We start from the raw sequence: 21,025 nt of genomic DNA on the forward strand, positions 1-21,025 counted from the left end.
ATGAAGTGATTTTTGGAATGCTAAGAATCGTTAATTTTGATGTTTGATTCGTGCGAGGTTAAAAATAATGATTTGACGTGGAGCTTGATGTTCAAGTAGTCGCCAACATTTCCTCTTACACTCGAGCTTGCAGTTCGAACTCCTTTTTCCCCGCTAGCTTCCTTTGCAAGGAAAAAACCCGTTACTTATATATATATATTTTTTTTATAAATAATTTGGAAGCGTTCTAGTAATAGCTGGTCATTTGATGTACACCCTGATAAAATTATCGTTTGATGAAAAGATGTCACGCCTTACGAGTTCACTCATATATATAGCATTTTGTAAACTAAATTGTAGAATTTTTAGTACCAAAATCAATTTTAAGGGGGTTCTCATTTTCATGTAAATATAAAGACTGATTGTGGGTCCCATTTTACATCAAATTTTAAACGATTTGAATTGTTTATTTTAAGTTTGCACTGATAGATTTTCTAATAAAAAAATTAATTTAATCCAAACCTTTGAAGCATTTATTTTGAACTTATTAAATACCTCAAATATTTTTAATTTGATGAATATTTCACAAAAATATTTTAAAATAAACAATTTGTTGTAGACCTAATTAACTGAGCGATCTAATGAATAGAGAGAGAGGGGGGTCCCGCGACAACAAGAGAGAAAGAGAGAGATTTAATTCTCAGATGTGTCTTGTACCACCCCCTTATGCCTTTATTTATAGTAGCAGGAATGGTAGAATCCTTACCCTTATAGGGTTACATCTCTTAATAGGTAATCAACTCCTAATAGGTAACTACAAGATACTCCTAGATATACTAGGATTTACACAATCACATTCCTAATCCGATAGGACTGCAACAGACCCCTTGAGTGTGTAAATACTCAAACAAAACGTCGCATCATATCTTCAGCAGATGAGGTAGAACAGTTGATGAAGTCATCGGCATAAAGGGTGAATGCGAGTCTCAAACACAAGTAAGTATGCATTGGTAGTAAAACTTACAAAACCTCACTATGGTAAAACCCAAGGCATAGGGCAACCCATAGACTAAGAAGAAAAGTGAGAAGTATGCATAATGTCTAAAACAAACGTCAAAGAGGACGAAAGTAGTGAACTCAATAGAGTATGATCATCCCAGGATGTGTGCCTCGTTAAAACCTTATTAGGTAGCAAAAACCCAGTGGGAAAAACGCTCCTAATCGTAGGAAAAAGAGTACATTAAGATTAAGTGAGTATGCTTCAGGATACTCCGCCTGCGTTTGACATAACTTACAAATAAGACTACAAATGATTCAATTCAGATAATTTACGCATACCAATTCCTTGGACGAGCTTCTGAAAAGTAGACTTGGGCAATGACTTTGTGAAGAGGTCAAGCCAGGTTGTCCTGGGAACGGATTTGCTTGACTTCAATGTTCTAATGCTATTGTTGTTCGTGAGAGTAAAAGAACTTCGACGTTATGTGCTTGGTGATGTATCCTTCTTTAACTGCTCGATGCATGCTGCATTGTCTTCAAAGATCGTCATAGGAAGGTTAACGACGGAAGTAAGACCACTAGTGCTTCGAATATGTTTCATAACTGCTCTCATCCAAGAGCACATTTGCGAGGCTTTATGCACGGCGAAAATCTCAACATGGTTTGAAAAAGTTGCAACTAGTGTTTGCTTGCTAGACCTCCAAGATATAACAGTGTCTCAAACGGTAAAGACATAACATGTTTGAGAGCGTGCCCTATGTGGGTCAGATAGATAATCAGCATCTGCATATCCAACGAGGTGTGAATCAACCCAAGGACCGAGGGGGGCGTGGTTTCTCTTGAGGATTCATGGATATAGAACAAGCCCAAATTCGTTGTACCCTTGAGGTAGTGGAAAATGTCTTTAACACCATTCCAGCGTTTGTGTGTAGGTGCATTACTGTGTAACGACCTGTCCCCAAATTTTATAGTTTTATAAATTTAAAGCGTGAATTTACGAAAATGCCATTCGAGATGAAAACGTTGATTTTTGTTGACCACCTTTTCATGTCACATAAGATCTGTTATCTTGGCGTATCCTCGTAGTACTCATTGCTACGAACGCATGGGCATAAACGAAATGTAATTTGGAGTTATAACGAAGAGTTATTAACGAATGAAGTCGAGGGCAAAATGGTCATTTGACCATAAATCTGGAAGGCTCCAGATTTTGTTGGAGCATCAATCTAGTGTCACGTGTGTGGCTTGTGATGGAAAAGAAAGAAGAGAAATGAGAGAGATAGACGGATAAGAGAGATGAAAAAAGAGAGAAAAGAAGGGAATGTTGCCGAATTAGGAAGGAGGAGAAGAGAGGGTGAAACAATCAGAAAGCAGAGAAAGGAGAGAAAGGAGAGAGTTGTGGGAATAACTAATCGGACCCCCGACCGGTTTCCATGTCGTGACCCCGGTTCCTGGCGACGGTTTCCGACGATTTTTCCAGCAATCCAAGGCTCGTCACCACCTACACAAGACTCCACAACCCTCTTTCTTCAAGTTCCACTCTAAACTCGACAGTTTTTGGTCTCAGTTTTGTGGGGATAGCACCGATGGCACCATGGGGGAGATCGGCGGAAATCCGCCATGTTTTAAGGTGATTCTTTCGACCACCACCACCATTAGCCTTCTCTTGAGCTCAGGAACAAACCCCAAACAAGTTTGGAGGTGATAGAGCAGCAGAAAAGACGAATCAAAGATCACTCATTTTTGGGTTTCCGAGTGATCGAGGGTGATTTGAGGCGTTTTTCGGCCGAACTGGAATTCAGCCTATGTATGAAAGTTGTTCTTATTATTGAGATCTTCATTCCTGTAACATTTGGGAATTTTGAGAGTTGTTGAATTTTCTGGCGAGTTGGGGCTGCCAGCCGCCGAGTGTGGTGGCGCGTAGAGGAAATCTGAGGTCACTCCTTATGTTTCTTGACATGCCGAATCCAATCCGGTGTCTGTTTTCCCAAATTTGATCATTTTCGTAGTGTTTTACTAAATGGTCTCTGTGTGCATTTAGGTGCATCGACGAAAGCGATCCCGTTCACGCTAGTTTGAGCGACTCTCAGACAATAAAATATCTGTGAGTGGACCCCTTCATAACTTATATATTTTATAAAATATTAGCCTAGCGTGCATTGCATATTTTATGAATAGAGCATGATTTATAATATGTTACGGATTTTCATACTTATGATTTATTTAGATTGCTTTTACTGAATAATTATGATTTATCGGATTTATATATTACTAAAGGTTATGAATCATTGGGTTTTCGATTATGAAATTCTATGGTTTCACGTATATGTTTATTTTGGGTTTATGATTATGGTTTATCATGGATTTATGAGACGAGGTTTGAGCTATTGAGCTCCAATGTTTGATACGAGATTTTGAGATATATTTTTGGTACTTACCTAGTGGGTTATCATACGACACATCTGCACATAATCCCGACGTACAATCCTGTATTTTGCACCCTAATATTTTTGGTACTTACCTAGTGGGTTATCAACGTGTCTACCCTAATATTTTGCACGCCTTCAGGACATAGAATCAAGGCGTACAATCTCGGCGTCAAGGCACTCCCACATTGGCATCTTCGAGTTCTCTTAGTGTAGGACCCATCATTTTGTTCATTCAATTTCATATTATTTCTTTTCTAGTGTCTCAAATTAGTTGTATGCTCTAAACATGCTCCTCATTTGCATATTAATTATATTTAAATTTATAAGTCTTATTTATATTCATTGGTTCTCATGCATATTAGTGTGGCTTTGCACTTTTGGGTGTCGGCCAGCACGTACCTACCCTGGTGTTTAGAGTATATCAAGGTTGGACGTGTCAATATGCGTGACCAATGATCTCTTGATCCATATTGATAGCACATGTCCAGTTCAGTGGAATTCAATTGATGGTAGCTTTTCTCTTGTTCTTGAAGTTTAGGGGCCTTTGGGGCAAGAGGTTAGCTCTTCTAAGTTAAGTTTCCTCCCTTGGATGGGCCTTTGTTCGGTGGACCTTGGGCCCGTGGTGGGCTTGCCTCCCTTTCCCATAGCCACGACGGAATCTCTTTCAATTGTGGCTGTTAGAAGTTGTTGCGTGCGCTTCAGGTGCGGTGTTTGAGCCGGTAGGTCGAGCTTGATGATTCTTCATCAAAAGCTGGTTTTGCTTTTCAGCAGGAAGTAGAATAGATATCAAATCCAAAAATTTGGTGAACTTTTGTGCCCTATATTATTGTTGTAGGACAATATTGGTGGCATTGAAGGTTAAATAGGTCTTTTTTAGGAGATCTTGTTCGGTTAAGTCCTCGATATAGAACTCAAGCAGTGATCGAATTCTACAAACTTCAGAGTTGTATTCATTCACAGACTTAAAGTGTTGGAAGTGTAAATGTTGCCAGTTGTGTCTTTCTTCATGTAAGAAGATATCTTTCTGGTGATCAAAGTGATCCGCCAGTGCGAGCCAGAGGGTACGGGGATCTTCCTCTGCGAGGTACTTGGTCTGCAGTGCATCATGGATGTGTCTTCAGATGAAGATCATAGCAATAGCTATATGAAGCTTCGTTGATTGGTTCCTCGATGGTAGCTCTAAGACTCTTTGCAGTAAGATAGAGCTTCACATCTTGAACCCACTTTAGGTAGATTCTTCTGGAGACTTTCAGAACGGTGAAGTTGAGCTTGTTCAAGTTCGACATGTCCCTAAATAGAGGGTACATCAAAACGTGGTTAGTCATATGGAAAGCCATAGACATACATTGTAGAACATTTGGGGTTCTATAGACATGTATTGGTTTAATTTATGCATGAAAGCTACAGGTTTCATGTGGTAAATTTTGAATGTAAACTTCGGGTTTCTAAGGCACTAAATTTGAAACTACAGGTACAATTTAGTTATGAACATTTTAGTTCATATATATAGGGGTACCTGCAAGAATACAGAATACAATATACAATAAAGTGTAGTGGATTTGTGTATTGCTTTAGGAACCCAAGTGTGAGTACTTTAGGGCTACAAAAGATAGTCAACGGTTTAAAGAGGAGAAATAATTTATTGAATTGTTAATGCCAAAATGAGAGCTTCAGGTCAATAATTTTGGATTAATTGTCAGATTAGTGAACTACTGGTCACTTTAATTAATTCAATAGATTGAGACCATTCAGGGTCGATCGTAGAAGAAAAAATAATTATAACATTCGGGTTAAAATTATTTAGAATGCCAAAAATTAGCATTGGGTTTGAAAAACCATAGCCCAAACATGGTGGGCATGGGTGCCGTGAGTAGGACAAGACCCTATAAAGTTTAATAGGCTTGGGTGGCTGCTAAGAGCAGCCCTAATCATGGTTGCAGGCCACGAGTCCAGTTTGGTAAGCCCATCCGTGAATGGTTAGCGTGTTGGGTCTGGGGCAGGCACACGGGTCAAGGTCCAAAGGGCATGCGGGTGTGCAAAGAAACCCCAATCGCAGCTGGGTTTTAGTTGTGGGTCGTAGGGACAAGCCCAGCCGCATGGGCTGGCTTTTGGTTTCGCAGGTCGGGGCTAAGACAAAGCCAGGATGCATACAAGCTTGTTGGCGTAGGCCGAGATAGGGAACCGGTCCAGCAACCCAAGAAGGTTGCTATAGACGGGCCGAGGCTTCAGGCTCGTGTCAGGGACAGGCCCAGCATGCTTTTGTCATGCAGGTTGGGTTGGCTTTGGACTAGGGCTTCAGGCCCATGTATTAGGCAACCCAAGGCATCGGAGACGTCGTCCTAAGATCTGTCACCACCACTGTTCTAAATATCCCAGCCTAGTGCCGCCTAGACGCTAGGTTGCTGGTCACCTCCCCGATTAATGCCTAGGCGTTTGAAAATCAAGAAAGGGCACCTAGAGCAGCTGAGGTGCCCAGCTAGACCACCTAGGCACCTAGCCCAAACCACCTAGGCACCCACCTAGCCCACCCAGACCCACTTAGGCACCTACCTAGGTTGTAACTCACTTAGATAGAAAATAGATAACTTCCAATTTGCATTTAATTTTTTTCAATAAATTGTTGAATACTTAAATGAGCACACAAATTTTCCTTGTTCCCTATGTTTTCATTATGTTCCAATACTTCATAATACATATGTCATTCTATTTTGTAGTTTATGATGAAATTATATATATATATATATATATTTTTTTTTTTTAAAGTATAAACACAGACACTTATTTACGTGAAATATAATGAATTTACTTAAATCCGCCTAAATCCCGCCTAACCGCTAGGCTCCAACCCACTGCCCGACTAGCATTTGGTTTTTGTCCCTTTTTTTTTTTTTTTTTTTTTTTGCCGAATTCTAGAGTTAAAACCCTAATTACTTCTAAATTAATTTTGATTCTTTTGACTAACAATTCCACATAGCATATATGCATAATGCATGAACAATTATATACATTGACAAAATATATGAACATATATACAATACATATAATTGGAAGGAAAATATAAATATAGGGGGTTTATGCATCATAAGGAATGTTTTCATGCTTCAAGGTTTTTTCAAATATTTTAATTTATTTTAGAAGAACCTGATTGACAGAAAACAATTGAGAGCCTTTGAATTTGTAGAATATAACCTCCTCCTACAATCCTTAAGTTCCTTAGCTTGTGACAAGAGCGTGCTGATAACGTGTTGTTGGCCTAAGCGATCTAAGGAATAGAGAGAGAGGGGCCGACGACAACAAGAGAGAAAGAGAAAGATTTAATTCTAAGGTGTGTTTTGTATCACCTCGTTATGCCTTCATTTATAGTAGTAAGAAGAGTAAAATCCTTACCCTTATAAGATTACATCTCTTAATAGGTAACTACAGGATACTCCTAAATATACTAGGATTTACACATTCACATTCCTAATCTGATACGATTGCAACACGATTTAGATTGTTAAAGGTCATTATGAACTAAGTCAACAACTAATCTCTTTTAAAAAAATGAAGATCCCTTTAGAGATGAGCCCAGCTTTTTGTCACGAAATTGATTTTGTACGAATTTATAACACCAGTTGGCATGCCAAGTAATATGACCGTCAAATACACTAATATTTTCTAATTCTGGTCTTTTTATCTATAAAACAAAATTAAATAATTAAAAAGGTAAATTATAGCAATCGTTTTCCAAGTTTAATAAAATTGGAATAATGATCCCTCAATTAAAAATCCATTACCATTGGTCTTTTAATTCATCAAAATGTATAGCTATGATCATTTTTGTCAACTTTGTAAGAATTTTGTCAAAATAATTTATGTTGAAAGGACCATTGCTACAATTGAGTCCCTCAACTTATCAAAACGTGTAGCTATGGTTTTTTTCGTCAACTTATTTAGAATTTTGTTAAAATGAGTTATGTTGGAAGGATCATTGCTACAATTGGGTTAAAGTTGAGGGACAATTGCTTCAATTAGGTTAAAGTTGAGGGATCATTTCTCCAGTTAGATTAAAATTAAGGGACCAATGGTGATGAATTTTTAGTTAGAGGATTATAACTACACGTTTTGATGAGTTAAGGAATTAATGGTAATAGATGCTCTAATTGATTAAAAACAAAATCAATTAAATAAAATTAAATAATAAACAACATGCTAAATTTGTTTTTTGTATGCTTATTTCATAAAAATAAATTTAAATTTAAATTTACATCGAACTAAGTCCTGAGAATCATATTCATATTAATAGAAGAGAACTCAGTCTCTCTTTGCAATCTCTAATGGGGGAATGGATAGATTATCTTGATTACATCGACGAAACCCAACCCACCGATTTCCTCTGGCCCAACCGCACTCCTTTCGGCGATTTCGAATTCTCCGCCCTCGATGTTCCTGCTGCCGCCGCTTCACAGTTACAGGAAAAAGAGTGCCCCCGCAAGAGGTATTTCCTCTTCCGCTTTCCACGAAATCTTCAGAAATGTAAATGCGTTCTTAGTCACGAAAGCTCCAAACTTTTTGTCACGGAATTGATTGTTTGATTGATGATGTTTTGGTAATAAGGGGACGACCGGATTCGTGCTCTGGATCAGGGGCAAAAGCTTGCCGTGAGAAATTGAGGAGGGAGAGATTGAATGACAGGCATGTATACAATCTCAATTTTTTTTTTATTTTTTTTTTTTTACAAATTTGAAGAAATGGGTTGTTTTGTAATGATGAAAAGAATGGTGAGTCTTTGTTTTCTTTGTGATTGAAACGTATTGCTGTTTGATTAATATGTTGCAGGTTTGTGGAGTTGAACGGTGTTTTGGAGCCCAGGAGGCCGCCGAAGACGGACAAGGCTGCTAGACTTGATGATGCCATAAGGGTTTTGAACCAGCTGAGAGCTGAAGCTCAGGAGCTCACAGAAACAAATCAAAAGTTACTTGAAGAAGTTAAAAGTTTAAAGGTTCGATATACATCATTTACTTGAAGTTTTTGTTTTTATTCTTTTATGGTTTTGTTACAAGTGTTATGAGATTTGGCTTAAGGTTATCTTTAATTCAGCCAACTATTGTGTTGGAGAAGACCGATAACACTGATTTTAAGAGCAGTATTCTGTTCGTTTCAGCTAATTCTTTCGAACCATTTCTCCAGTCTAGTATTTCAAATTTCTGCGGTTATTGCTTGTGATGATCTGAAATGAACAGAATACTCCTATAGAGGATCTTAAAGCCGTGATAGGGCGTCTATGATTGATTGTAATGCTTGTTTTGTTTCCATGTGGTTGGGGCTAACCTCGGGTAAAGTTTCAAGTGTCCTCCTTGCTTTACTTTATACCTGGGTCAAGCTCCTCTGATGGAGATAATATCATACAATTCGTCTAATTTTACAATAGACTTGATTTGTGGCATCTGTAAGCTGAGCCTACAAGGATTCATTCTCCAAAACAATAGTCCATTACTATGATCATTTGCAATTATAACTATTAAGAATAGGGAATTGATATTCACACACCTGTTTTCTTGTTTTACATGCCCCTGTTGGTTTTGTCCGTTGATTCTCCTTTGATTTATCCAATCCAAAGGCTAGAACTATACATGGGTGTGTACGGGGAGAAAAAGGGTGTGCGAAAATCACTTCCTTTCATAATATCCCGTGCTCAGATGTTATATCATTAATTTATCTGCCCTGTTGGTACCGGATATAATCTGTTGTGTAACTGCTTGCTGATTTTTAGATCAGTTTCTTACCACTTTGAAACACGTAAAGTCCTAGTGTGTTAGATCCTATTTATGTATCTTGTAAGCCTGTGTCCATCCTTTGTAACATTATGTTAGGTTCTTTCTTGGAGTTAGAACTTCTACCCCATTTACGATGGACTGGTTTCCAATCTGATGCAGTTAAGCAGAGGTATTACTATTAACTTTAGGGTGCATTTGGATGCAAGGATTTAAGAAAATTATTTAAGAATCAGTACGATAGAGCTTTTGAGTACTCACTTAGTTGACTGTTCTTGCATATTACAGGCAGAGAAGAACGAATTTCGTGAAGAGAAACTTGTACTGAAAGCAGATAAAGAACGGCTGGAGCAGCAGTTGAAAGGTATGGCAATTTCACCTTCTGGGTTTGTTCCAACCCACCCAGCGGTACCAGCTGCATATCATCCTGGGGCAAACAAGATGGCAGTCTATCCTAGCTATAGTCTGGTCCCGATGTGGCACTATTTGCCTCCATCGGCCCGTGATACATCTTGTGATCATGAACTTAGGCCCCCCGCTGCTTAGATTTTTAATAAAGCACTTGGATAATTTTAGATGCCTTCATTTACATTTCTGACCATTTTATTGATTGTTGAGAATATGTCAGCGCTGTTTCAATTGCCTGACTTTATTTGGCTGGTGGCACTTGTGTAGCAGAATTGTTAAATGTAAGCTTGAAGGCTCTCATTTTTGGAATAAAACAGTTCGTAAATGTCCAGTATTTAGCATATTTTTGCTTTTACTTGTTTATACCCCAACCTTTTTCAAGAGCATATCTGACAGCACTGGTTCTTGGCAACATATACACTGAATTTTTTTCCTTCCTAACATTTTTCTTTTCTATCCGTCTGTTGTGAATTTCTTATTAAATGCGTTGTGCAATACTGAAATTGATGGAATTTGAGCACTTGCCAGACAAACAAATGCATCAAGCAAAACTATTTTTAATGGAACTTTTCTTGCTCCCATGTCTGCTCATACAAACTGTTCTTGTCACCTTCATCTTCTTCTTCTTCTTCGGTTTACTGGCTTTGAATTTCGATTTGTGATTTCTGTCTCGATGGATTTCAATCTAATCTTTATGGTTCACCATGCAGCACATTTGTATGTCATCATCAATGTTCTCTTCAAGTCGTATAAACCAGTGATCACAGTAACTGCCCCTACTATGCTGTGCAAACCACGCATGAAAGTTTATTACATCCAAACAACTAACTCCCTCCCTCTTACAAGTTAATCACATTCTGTGACAGGTGAAGTGTCAACTATTAATTAGACTCGATTATTAGTCTAGTAGTACTTCTCTTCTGATGTTGGAAAAGTATGTTGATAAGCAATTATGCAAAACGAGGAAAGTCAATGTTGGGTTCAATGTCTTCTTTCATTCTTATTACTATCTCCTATTAGACTTAACGTCATGACCTCCTCCAACATAGTGAAGACTGTATGTTAACCCAACTGCCATTTGACATACGCCTACCCGCATTAGAAGAATCTTAATGATTCACTATTGTATGACAACATTTCACATTCCTTAATTCTACTTACCAAATACTAAAAATAAAATGGTTATCAAACGTAGTAAGTTTACATTTTCCGAAAATCCTGATACTTACAGAATACAATATTGACCAGAGGTCAACGTTGAATCCAATTGTCCAAGCAGCTCGTCTATGCTCTATGCCCTATGCATACTGCAAAAGCAGTTGCTTGTGCTGCCCCTATAAACTCATCCATGCAGTCAGAGATAGTTGCGCAGGATATCTTCTCAATGTGATTACCTACATTTTTCATTTTTATTTTTAATTATTTGCATACATATCAATTATAAAAAAAAATCATCTGTATTCTCTAATATGCAGGAATTCTGCAATGTGGGTAAACTGCAAGTTAGAAAATTGCAGTTAACCAGTGACAACGGTTGAGACAATTGATATGCGCTCCACCACATATTTACCGGTTAACTGCACTTCCTAAATGTTTGTTAACCCTGTTAGAGAACTCATTGACATTTGCAACAGTTAGAATTAAACCCTTCAACCAGTTCTTGCGGATGGAGGATTTATCTTGAATATGAATTAATGGACGTCATGAAATTCTAATAATAGGCCCCCTGTAGAATTTCATGGTCATTACACCGGCTAAAGAGATGACGGTGCCCAAAACTTTTGCTAACCCGTGAGGACTTCAAAGATAAACCTCTAGCCGAAATCAAAAGTAGTGTATAAGAGAACTTCTATTAACATTCCAGACAATCATTCTACGCTTCTTCAAATGCAATTTCTGCTTTATGTTTTATAAACAAGGAAGTAAAATGATTTTTTAGAGTGCTAATAACAATTGCCGTTTGTTAAGGATAAAACGTGAATTCACGCTTTGAATTTATGGATGAATGGGTGTACTAACCTCAGTTCAACTGCAATTACGAAAGATAGGGAAGCTATGATTTTGATCATGGATGCAAGGAACGTCGGAGAGGTGTATCTTAGGCTGGCAAAGTACATGTTTAAAGTCAAACTTATCCTACAACTATTGAAAACAACGCATAAATTAGGTTTTTATTTATTCCCTTATGATGAGAACCATATACGGGGTTTAAAATCTAAACACCTTACCCAAGAAGTGAAAGAACAAAAATTCTATGAAAAGAGCAATGTGAGCTTTGGTCTCTCTTTTCTGCAGGACATAGGCAAAAGAAACCATCACTAGAAATGTTAATGTTATTGTGATTGGTGTAGGAAAATGTTCTTCTATTATCAGACAGTCTAACATGTTACGTTGTAAAGAATATGTAAAAATGTTGTACTTACTGTGATGTGATGAAAGAAAACAAGCAATAAATATGGAAAAAGAAAGTTACCCTATAATTAAGTACAAATGTAGCTTTATATAACTCTCAATAATTTTAGGCAACAGGGAAAATCACTAGGGCTGATACTGTGTCGATAAGTACGTAGACATGAGGGTTCATCCCAGGATTGAAGGAAGGTTCTGTGAGAAAATATAGAAATGTAAAGGCCACCTGAGCTAAACCCATGATGAGGTGTGGCTTGGACTTCATATAAACTTTCCCACGATTACGACATCCCTCCTCCTGTGCCATAACCACCTCCGGCTGCCGGTTTTTCTCTTTCTTCCTTCTCTTCTATTTAAATACTTGACACGCTGGAGGAGCACATCGTGCATGCACTCATACAGAATATATATATATATATATATATATATTTCAGTCTTGATTCTTGTTTGTGTTGACAGTATCAGGTTCTTGATTAAGTTCTAATGTGATCTACTATCATTATTTTTGTATTCTTTTCTGTGAAAAGAAGCAAAACTTGTCTCCTAATTGACCACTTTTTATTCTATGACGCAAAAATCATATTCGAAAGCTCTACTTTTTGTTGTTGTATATAGAAAGTGCTACTTAGTTAGGAATCATGTATGTCATTACATTCTTTTGGAATATGAACTTTGCACCATAGATTTTTCAGGAACTATTTTAATTTATTTTTTATTAATAGAAAAAAAAAGTTATGATAACATTGTGAACTAGATCATTACTACAAATAATAGTTTGCGTGACGAAGCACAGTTTGTCATGCAAAGACAAAAAACGTTGCCTGAGAATTAGAATGACTAAACCTTCATCACGTGGAGCCCTTTGCGCAAAGGTTGTGAAAGAAGGGTTTATGCGATGACAGCGTAAAATACGTCGCGCAAAAGGTCTTTGTGCGACGACAATAACCTGCATCTCGCGAAGTTTTTTGCACAATGTAGCTTACTCTCATTGTTGCGCAAAAAGAGTGCACCCACAAGAGGTATTTCTTCCTCTTCTGGTTTCCTTGAAACCTTTAGAAATTCAATGCATTTTAATCAATTTTATCTTTATTTTATGTGTTTTTTATTCCCTTTTGATTTATCCAATCCAAAGGCTAGAACTATACATGGGTGTGTACGAGGAGAAAAAAAGATATGCGAAATTCACTTCCCTTCATAATATCCCTTGCTCAGATGTTATATCATTAATTTATCTGCCTTGTTGGTACCAGATATAATCTATTGTGTTACTGCTTGCTAATCTTTAGATCAATTTCTTCCCACTTCGAAACACGTAAATTCTCAATGTGTTAAATCTTATTTATGTGTCTTGTAAGCAACATTCTAAAAGGCGCTAGACGCTAATTGAACGGTGGGCTGGCGCCTAGCGCCTAGGCGGGGCCTAAGCGGGTGCCTAGGCGGACTAGGCGGATTTAAGTAAATCTATTATATTTCGTGCAAAATAAGTGTATCTTTATACTTAAAATATATATAATTACATCATAAACTACAAAATAGAATGACATATATATATTATGAAGTATTGGAACATAATGAAAACATGGGGAACAAGCATATAATGTCTGTTCATTTAAGTATTCAACAAGTCTCTTACAATTTATTGAAAAAAATAAAATGCAAAATGAAAGTTATCAATTTTCTGTCTAAGTGAGTTGTAACCTAGGCGGGTGTCTAGGCAGGTTTGGGTAGGCTGGGCGGGCGCGTTAGTAGGTTTAAGTGCCATTTCTTAATTTTCTAACACCCATGCATTAATCGGAGTAGTGGCCAACCGCCTAGCACCTAGGCGGGGCCTAGGCGGAGATTTTGAGAACAATGCTTGTAAGCCTATGTCTATCCTTTGTAACATTATGTTAGGTTCTTTCTTGGAGTTAGAACTTTTACCCCATTATATTGTGACGATGGACTGGTTTCCAATATGTTGCAGTTAATCGAAGGTATTAACTTAAGGGTGCATTTGGATGCAAGGATTTAAGAAAATTATTTGAGAATCAGTACGATATAAATTTTGAGTACTCACATAGTTGACTGTAGAAGAATGAATTTCGTGAAGAGAAACTTGTACAGAAAGCAGATAAAGAACGGTTGGAGTAGCAGTTGAAAAGTATGGAAATTTCACCTTCTGGGTTTGTTCTAAACCACCCGGTGGTGCCAACTGCATATCATCCTGGGGCAAACAAGATGGCAGTCTATCCTAGCTATGGTTTGGTCCCGATGTGGCACTATTTGTTAGGAAATGCATTTTATTATTTCTATTTGTAATTCCAGTCGTTAAAAGGGTTTGTCCCTTAGTGATTTAGTTATGTAAAGGAATGCTGAGTTGGCATTTCTGAGTGGAGAGACTACTTAAAGGGAGCAATGGCTGTGTTGCTTCTCTAACGAATATATCATTTTTATTAAATAAAAAATAGGCATGAGTTCCTCACTTGTCGTCTCGCTCTTCTATTTCATCCAATTCTCCATTGCTGTACTGTCTAAGTTGAGTAGGTTCTTATCATTGGTATCACCCACTTTCGATCCTGGTCTTTCTATGCATGCCCCACTACAATCCCAACACTCGATTATCTCAAATGGATGCTCAAGTTGCTGCTTTGGAGTCTTCTTTTGCTGCACTCTCTGAATCCATTGATTTGGAAATGGCGATGTTCTTGGAACAATTATGTTGTGAGATGGCTTGTTCTCGTGGGGTGGGGGTTCCTTTTACAATGCCGATCCTCCTTCTTAACCCGTCATCGCCGATTCTCCCGATTTCGGCTAGTTGTATTTAATAAATCATGCATTGTGTACATCATTTGCGTATGTCTTTTGCCATCAACTACATAGTTGCTGTTGTATTTGTTTTCTGCAAACAAAAAAGAATTTGTTTTATTTTATTTTTTCTTTTGAAACTTTGATGAACTGCGGCCAGGTTTTGGAATTGATTTCAAATCAATGTTTACAGGAGTGCGTTAGAACGTTTGAAAAAATATGTTTGTGTTTCATTTTTATATTGGCCCATTGAGTCCGATAATTCGAATATAGTTTCTATCTTGTGACAAAGTCAACTTAAATATGACCCACTAGATTTAACAATGATTTATTCGGCTTGATATAATATAAATCTTTTCCATCTCCTCATCTTTTTGTGAAGATCGTGCATAAAGAATAATTTGAGCATCCAAGTAGTTTGTTAATGAGATTTTAATTTTCTCTGTGATTAGCGTATCGCAGTTTTCAAACAAGGATATTGCTATTTACTCTTTTTTAACTTTTTACACACCTTTCCTAATTTCGACCATCTGATCGAATGATCGAATGAATTGAAGAAAATCAAATAACAGAAATCAACATAGTATATAAGAAGTAAAAAAAAAAAAATGTGTGAATGCTGAATGGCACCACTAAAGAAAAAGGAAGCACCACAAGAAATTCGTGGATTCCCTCCTAATCATGTTCTCACTCCCCTTGGAACCCGAATATACGAACGCAAGTGTTCCAAATGACGCCAATACGTGAGGTTTTGGCAAAATGCTGAAAGCCTAAAACCTGAACTATACCAGCTGTATAGCTAAAGAAATTACACTCATTCAGTTGGCTTCAACACTCTCTTTTATTCAGAATCAACACAGCCGCCCTCCACCTCCACCTCCACCGCCACCCCCATCCCCACCCCATCAAGAGTTGAAATACCAACGCAACAAAGCTACATGAAATTTCAAAACCCAGCGCAGGTGGCGGAGGTGGAGTGATTTTCTGTATGCCATTATCCTTAATTATGCTCTCCATGTGTTGTCTGATAAGATGACTCTTCCGCCTTGACGTAAACTTCATCACTATCTTTTCCCTACAGCAGCAAGTACGGCCCAAGGATGAAAATGAAGGCCCCTACTATGCTGAACAAACCACACATGAAATTTTAGATAAATCCAGGATTGTAACACAACGTGGTGGTGTAAGGTCACATAATGTGGTTCACTGATGTGCATTATACAAAAGTTTAGTTTTGCATACGGAGGAAAATTGGCATAGTCCATTCTCTTAATCGGGTACCATTAAGTTAAACTCTAGATTACATGCGATTATCAGCAAAATCATATTAGATTGCATAAGTAAAGCGAAAAAGAAATTACCTGCCAGTATAAAGTCTTTCACCTAGGACAAAGTAAGCTAAAACAGCCACCAAAATTGTTGAAACAGGATTAAGCATGGCCACAAAAACTGGCCCTTTCTCTTCTGTGCACAATAGTTGAATGAAGATTATTAGACCTGAGCACACTACTGCCTGCCATGCACACCACATTAAATTAGTCCTACCAATAACTATTTAGTTTTAAGTTTTTAGTAAACATTTTATGTAGCATTTCACGTACATTTCTTCCACCTCCCTCCCATCTTCTATCTCCATCTAAAACAATGAAAACTAAAAACCAAAATGGTACAAAATGGGTCGTAATTTCACGGTCGTTTTCAGAAAATCCCGATGCTTACAACATATAATATCGACCAGAGGTCAATGTTGAATTCGATTGTCCAAGCAGCTCGTCTATGTTCTATACACACGGTGAAGACAGCCGATTGTGCTGTCCCCTATAAAGCTCATCCATGTAGTCAATGATAGTTGTGCAGGATATCCTTTCAATTTGATTGCCTACAATAAGTTTAACTTTATCAGAAAATTATTTGCATACATCACATGCCAACATCACCAATATAAATTATCAGAAATTCTATATGTAGTCTCACATATATGCAGGGATTCTGTAATGTGGGTAAACCACAAATAAACAAATTGCAGTTAACCGGTGAATGTTGTATTCAGGTGGTTGAGAGGGTTGAGATTGTGATCAATATGTGCGCTCGGCCACATATTCTTTGGATAACTACACTTTTAAAATTTTAGGTCAGATCATTGTTATTAGCATTCCAAAAAAGTCATTTTGCACTCTTTAGCTTATTTTTTCACAGCAGAGAAAGTATGATAACTTTTTTGGAGAGAATAACATCTCACTTTCGGTTAACTTCATTACTCCATTAGAAAACAATTCGACATATATATGTATATTTGTAAGTATAGTTTGAGTAAGGAGTGAAACCTGCATGATGTACCATGCCGACCATGTTATGCAGCTTGTAACAGTTAGTGTTGAAGCCTTCAACCAGTTCTCATGGATGGAGGATTTTCCTTCAACATGGATTAGTGCAGGCCATAAATTTCTGATAATAGGCCCCTTGTACAATGTCATGGTCATCACACCAGCTAAGGAGAATAGGGTACCGAAAACTTTTGCTAACCCTCGAGGATTTTGAAGGTAAAGTGTAACAACCCGTCCCGGAATTTACGGAAGAAAATGAGTATTTTTGTATTTTCACTAAGTTTAGGGATACCTTCCTTTTTAAAATTGTTTTTGAACCTTATTTGGTGAGCCCAAGGGGCCCACCCCCTGTTTTGTCCCCCCTGCCGTGTCCCTCCTCTCTTCTTTCTTCTTTCTTCTTTTTCTTTTTTTCTTCTTTTCCTTCTTTTCTTTTGTTGTCTGCACCTTTTTCCTTTCTTTTCGAAAACTCTCATTCCTCTTCTTCTTCTTCTTCTACCCGTGACACACACACACACACACACCCATTGTTGCACCTGCTTGAGGACACAGCCACCATCATCATCATCAAACCTTAGCTCTCTCTCTCTCTCTCTCTCCCTTGTTCACGGCGCCAAGAGGGTACGAGCACCTCCGGCGAATTTAGCTTGTTTTCCAGTTGGGTAAGCATGGTTTCTTCCTTTTTAGTCAAGTTAGATGTTGGTTAAATGTGGTTATTGAGTTTGGGTTCTTGATTTCCAAGGTTTGGAGTGTTTTTGGCACGGGTGAAGGCACCCAAATTTCCGGCGACTTGGATGGGTTCCGAGGGCTTTTCCGGCCATCACAAGCCGTTTCACGGCGAACCCAAGGTATAAAACTACTCATCTCGGCTAGTGCTTCATTTTGGTACCTAGATCGGGGTCTAGGTTGTAGTTTTGGCGTCGGCCGGAGCTATGGAAGCTCCGGTGTTCTTCTCCGGGCACCCAGGCCTTCGGGCCATTCTTTTTCCCCACGGGCCTTAGGCCATTTCGGGTTTTAGCCTAAAAGCCCAACCTTTTCAGTTTTTATTTTTTTAGTTTATTTCTTTTAAAAACCCAAAGGCCTTAGGGCCTTGGTTGCAGCCCAAACCCTTTTCCCCTTTTTATTTAGGCCTTAGGGCCTGTTAGCCCAAAGCCCATCACCCTTTCTGTTGTGGGCCTTTGGGCCGTATGGGTTCAAGCCCAACCCAACTCACCTAAAAACCTAAACCCAAAACCCTAGGGCCCAAACCCGGATCCAATACCCAAACCCTAAACCGGGTTGACCCGGTTGACTCTGACGGGTTGACCCACGACCCGTTGACCTTGACCCGTTGACCGTTGACCGGGTCAACGGTCAACTTTGACTTTGACCGTTGACTTTGACCTCGGGGTTGACTTTTTGGGTTTTCGTGCGGGACCCATCCTAGGCTAATTTCGACGTCCTGAACCCGTTTCCGATGTCCGTTTTCCCAAATTCAATCGTTTGAGTAGAGTTTGACTAAATGTACCCTTTATGTGATTAGGGGCGATTATCGATGGCGTTTCCTTCTTCGCTAGATGACGTGGCTTTTCGACGGTGAAGTACTGTGAGTGGACCCCTTCTAAAAATGCATGTTTTAATGGTAGAATTGCATACACAAAAAAACATGACTTTACGATTATGTTTTATGAAACGTTTTGAGATAATATGCTTACTAAGGCTAGTTTGAATTATTACTATTTTTCCTATAACCCATGTTCTTGTAGAATATCTGATGGATGACGATATGATATTTAGAACATGTTTAGAACACCTCTTTATAGTATAGATGATGGATGACTTTATACTATGAAGTTGATTTTTCAATATATGTATGTTCACTGGTTTTATACCTACCTAGTGGTCCTTTCCGCTACGGGACGTAGGGATAGATCCGGTCCGTCCCGGGCGACGGTTTGGTGTTGGCATAGGGCCTGGAGTGTGTTTTCCTCTGACTGTCTGCTCAGAGACGGGGAGCCGGCAAGGAGCCTGAAGTGTATTTTCCTCTGACTGTGTGCTCAGAGACGGGGAGCCGGCATGGGGCCTGAAGTGTTATATTGGACATTCACTAGTGTTTATTATATATGCGAATTATGATTTGAGACATTGCACGACATGCTAGGTTTCGGAAAACCTATGTTTATCATTATATATATGTGTTTTCATAAAACCTGGGGGTTAGTATGTTGATAACTGTTTTATTATATATATATCAACTTGGTCCACTCATGTTTGTTTTGCGCCCCCTTCAGGACTTAGAATCAAGGCATACAATCCCGACGTCCAGGCACTTCCGCATCGGCATCTTCGAGTCCTCTCGGTGTAGGACCCACTTCTTTGTTTCATTCACTTTTATATTATTTTCTGTTAGTGTTCTAGATTAGTGGTGTGCTCTGAACACGGTCCTTATTTGCATATTCATTATTCTTTTATATTTATAAACCTTATTTATCCTTTATTTTCAGCATTTGCACTTAATAAATGGCTTTCGTCACCCTCGGGTGTCGGCCAGCACGTGCCTATCCTGGTATTCGGGGAATATCGGGGTCGGGGCGTGTCATTAAGAACCTCCAACCTGAAAAAGTAATCTCTTAAGGATAAAATGTGAATTAATGCCTTGGATTTATATACGAATAAGTAGGCTTACTAACCTCAGTACAACTGCAATTACAAAGGTTAGGGAAACTATGGTGTTGACCATTGATGCAAGGAAGGTCGGAGAGGTGTATCTTAAGCTTGCAAAGCTCATGTTTAATGTCAAACCCACCTATAACCATTGGAAAGAAAGAGGGAAAAAGTGAGCTTAATTAGCGTTTTAATTTAAGCCTTGAACAGAAGCATATATGGGTTCTAATTCTACATGTTCTTACCCCAGAAAAGAAAGTAAAAAAAGTTCCAAGAAAAGAGAAAATGTGAGCTTTGGTCTCTCTTTTCTGCAGGAGGGTAAAAGATTCACAAATTAACATGTATGAAGAATCGGAAAATATTTTATTATCAGACAGTCTTAACATATTTTGTTAGGCTGTCAGACTCAAAAATGTTGCCGTATGCAAGTATAAATGCAACTTTACACACATACAGATACCTTTCAAGAAAATAAGCAAAAGTGAGCATCACTATGCCAGACACAATATGTCGATGAGTTACGTAGACATGAGGGTTCATCCCATGATTGAAGGACGCTTCAGTTATAAAATACAGAAATGTATACCCCATCTGTGCTAAAAGCATGAGGAAGTGTGGCTTGAACTTTCTATATAGTCCCTTGAGGTTACTACTACGTAACTCCTGTGCCGTAACCTCCTCCGGTTGGCGGCCGCCTTTCTTCCTTCTTCTATTTCAATTCTAGACAAACTGGAGAAGCATGTCATGCATGTATACGTTCATATAGGGCATGATGGACCTGATTCTTGTTTCATGTTGACAGTATGAGGTTCTTGATTAATCTACTGGCTTAATTCGATCCCATGTTTGCTCAAATGGCAAATATATATTAATCCAATATTATTTCAAGATTATAAAGTAACTTCTAAGTTCCAATTAGAGAAGATTTTTTTTATGTATCATAAAGACTTTTCCATCATTCTGTGATTTTGCGTATTCTGTCCTGTGAAAGTAGTTTTTTGTCTGCCTATTCTTTTTCATTGCAGCCATTCGGAAATATGACTTTTGCATCATTAATTTTGATGAACCATTAGAGAATCTCATTAGCAATGAGAACTTTATTATTGAATTGATTGCAAATAATCATCATGTATTTATCTATTTCATAAAATTGGTCACCTATATTTTACATATTCTGTTATGGGAGGCTACTATCCTTCTCAGTTGGACCTTCTTGGTTCTCATTCTCATTCTGCAATGTTGCTCAAAGATTGGAACCGCTTACTTTCTAGTTCACCCTTTAATCATCAATTTTACAAAA

At 38.2% G+C, this 21,025-nt stretch overlaps 1 protein-coding gene, 1 long non-coding RNA gene and 2 pseudogenes across 3 annotated transcripts; 2 read left to right on the forward strand and 2 right to left on the reverse strand.

Annotated features, from left to right (window-relative positions):
• Positions 1-7,673: 7,673 nt before the first annotated feature.
• On the forward strand, positions 7,674-10,556 carry LOC125477272 (transcription factor bHLH104-like). 2 transcript variants are annotated; one of them, XR_007258434.1, is made up of 5 exons: positions 7,674-7,884; positions 8,004-8,081; positions 8,226-8,388; positions 9,449-9,849; positions 10,279-10,556. XR_007258434.1 is itself a non-coding variant. In XM_048584219.1 (4 exons), the coding sequence occupies exons 1-4, from the start codon at positions 7,724-7,726 to the stop codon at positions 9,704-9,706; spliced, it is 660 nt and encodes a 219-aa protein (XP_048440176.1). In that variant the 5' UTR covers positions 7,674-7,723; the 3' UTR covers positions 9,707-9,909. The 2 variants fall into 2 exon arrangements, 1 of the variants encoding a protein (XP_048440176.1); XM_048584219.1 differs by lacking the exon at positions 10,279-10,556 and having other exon boundaries at positions 9,449-9,909.
• Positions 10,557-11,032: 476 nt separating this feature from the next.
• LOC125477282 lies at positions 11,033-12,335 on the reverse strand (annotated as a pseudogene).
• A 3,426-nt stretch (positions 12,336-15,761) lies between these two features.
• On the reverse strand, positions 15,762-20,559 carry LOC103942547 (annotated as a pseudogene).
• On the forward strand, positions 17,508-18,740 carry LOC103933960. Its single transcript, XR_007258512.1, has 3 exons — positions 17,508-17,744; positions 17,825-17,930; positions 18,605-18,740. It is a non-coding gene; the product is annotated as an uncharacterized LOC103933960 (long non-coding RNA).
• Positions 20,560-21,025: the final 466 nt, after the last annotated feature.

This window comes from the organism of the source record quoted next, unplaced genomic scaffold, assembly GCF_019419815.1.
Source record: "Pyrus x bretschneideri cultivar Hongxiangsu unplaced genomic scaffold, Pyrus_bretschneideri_v1 Contig21, whole genome shotgun sequence".
Classification (NCBI taxonomy): domain Eukaryota; kingdom Viridiplantae; phylum Streptophyta; class Magnoliopsida; order Rosales; family Rosaceae; genus Pyrus; species Pyrus x bretschneideri.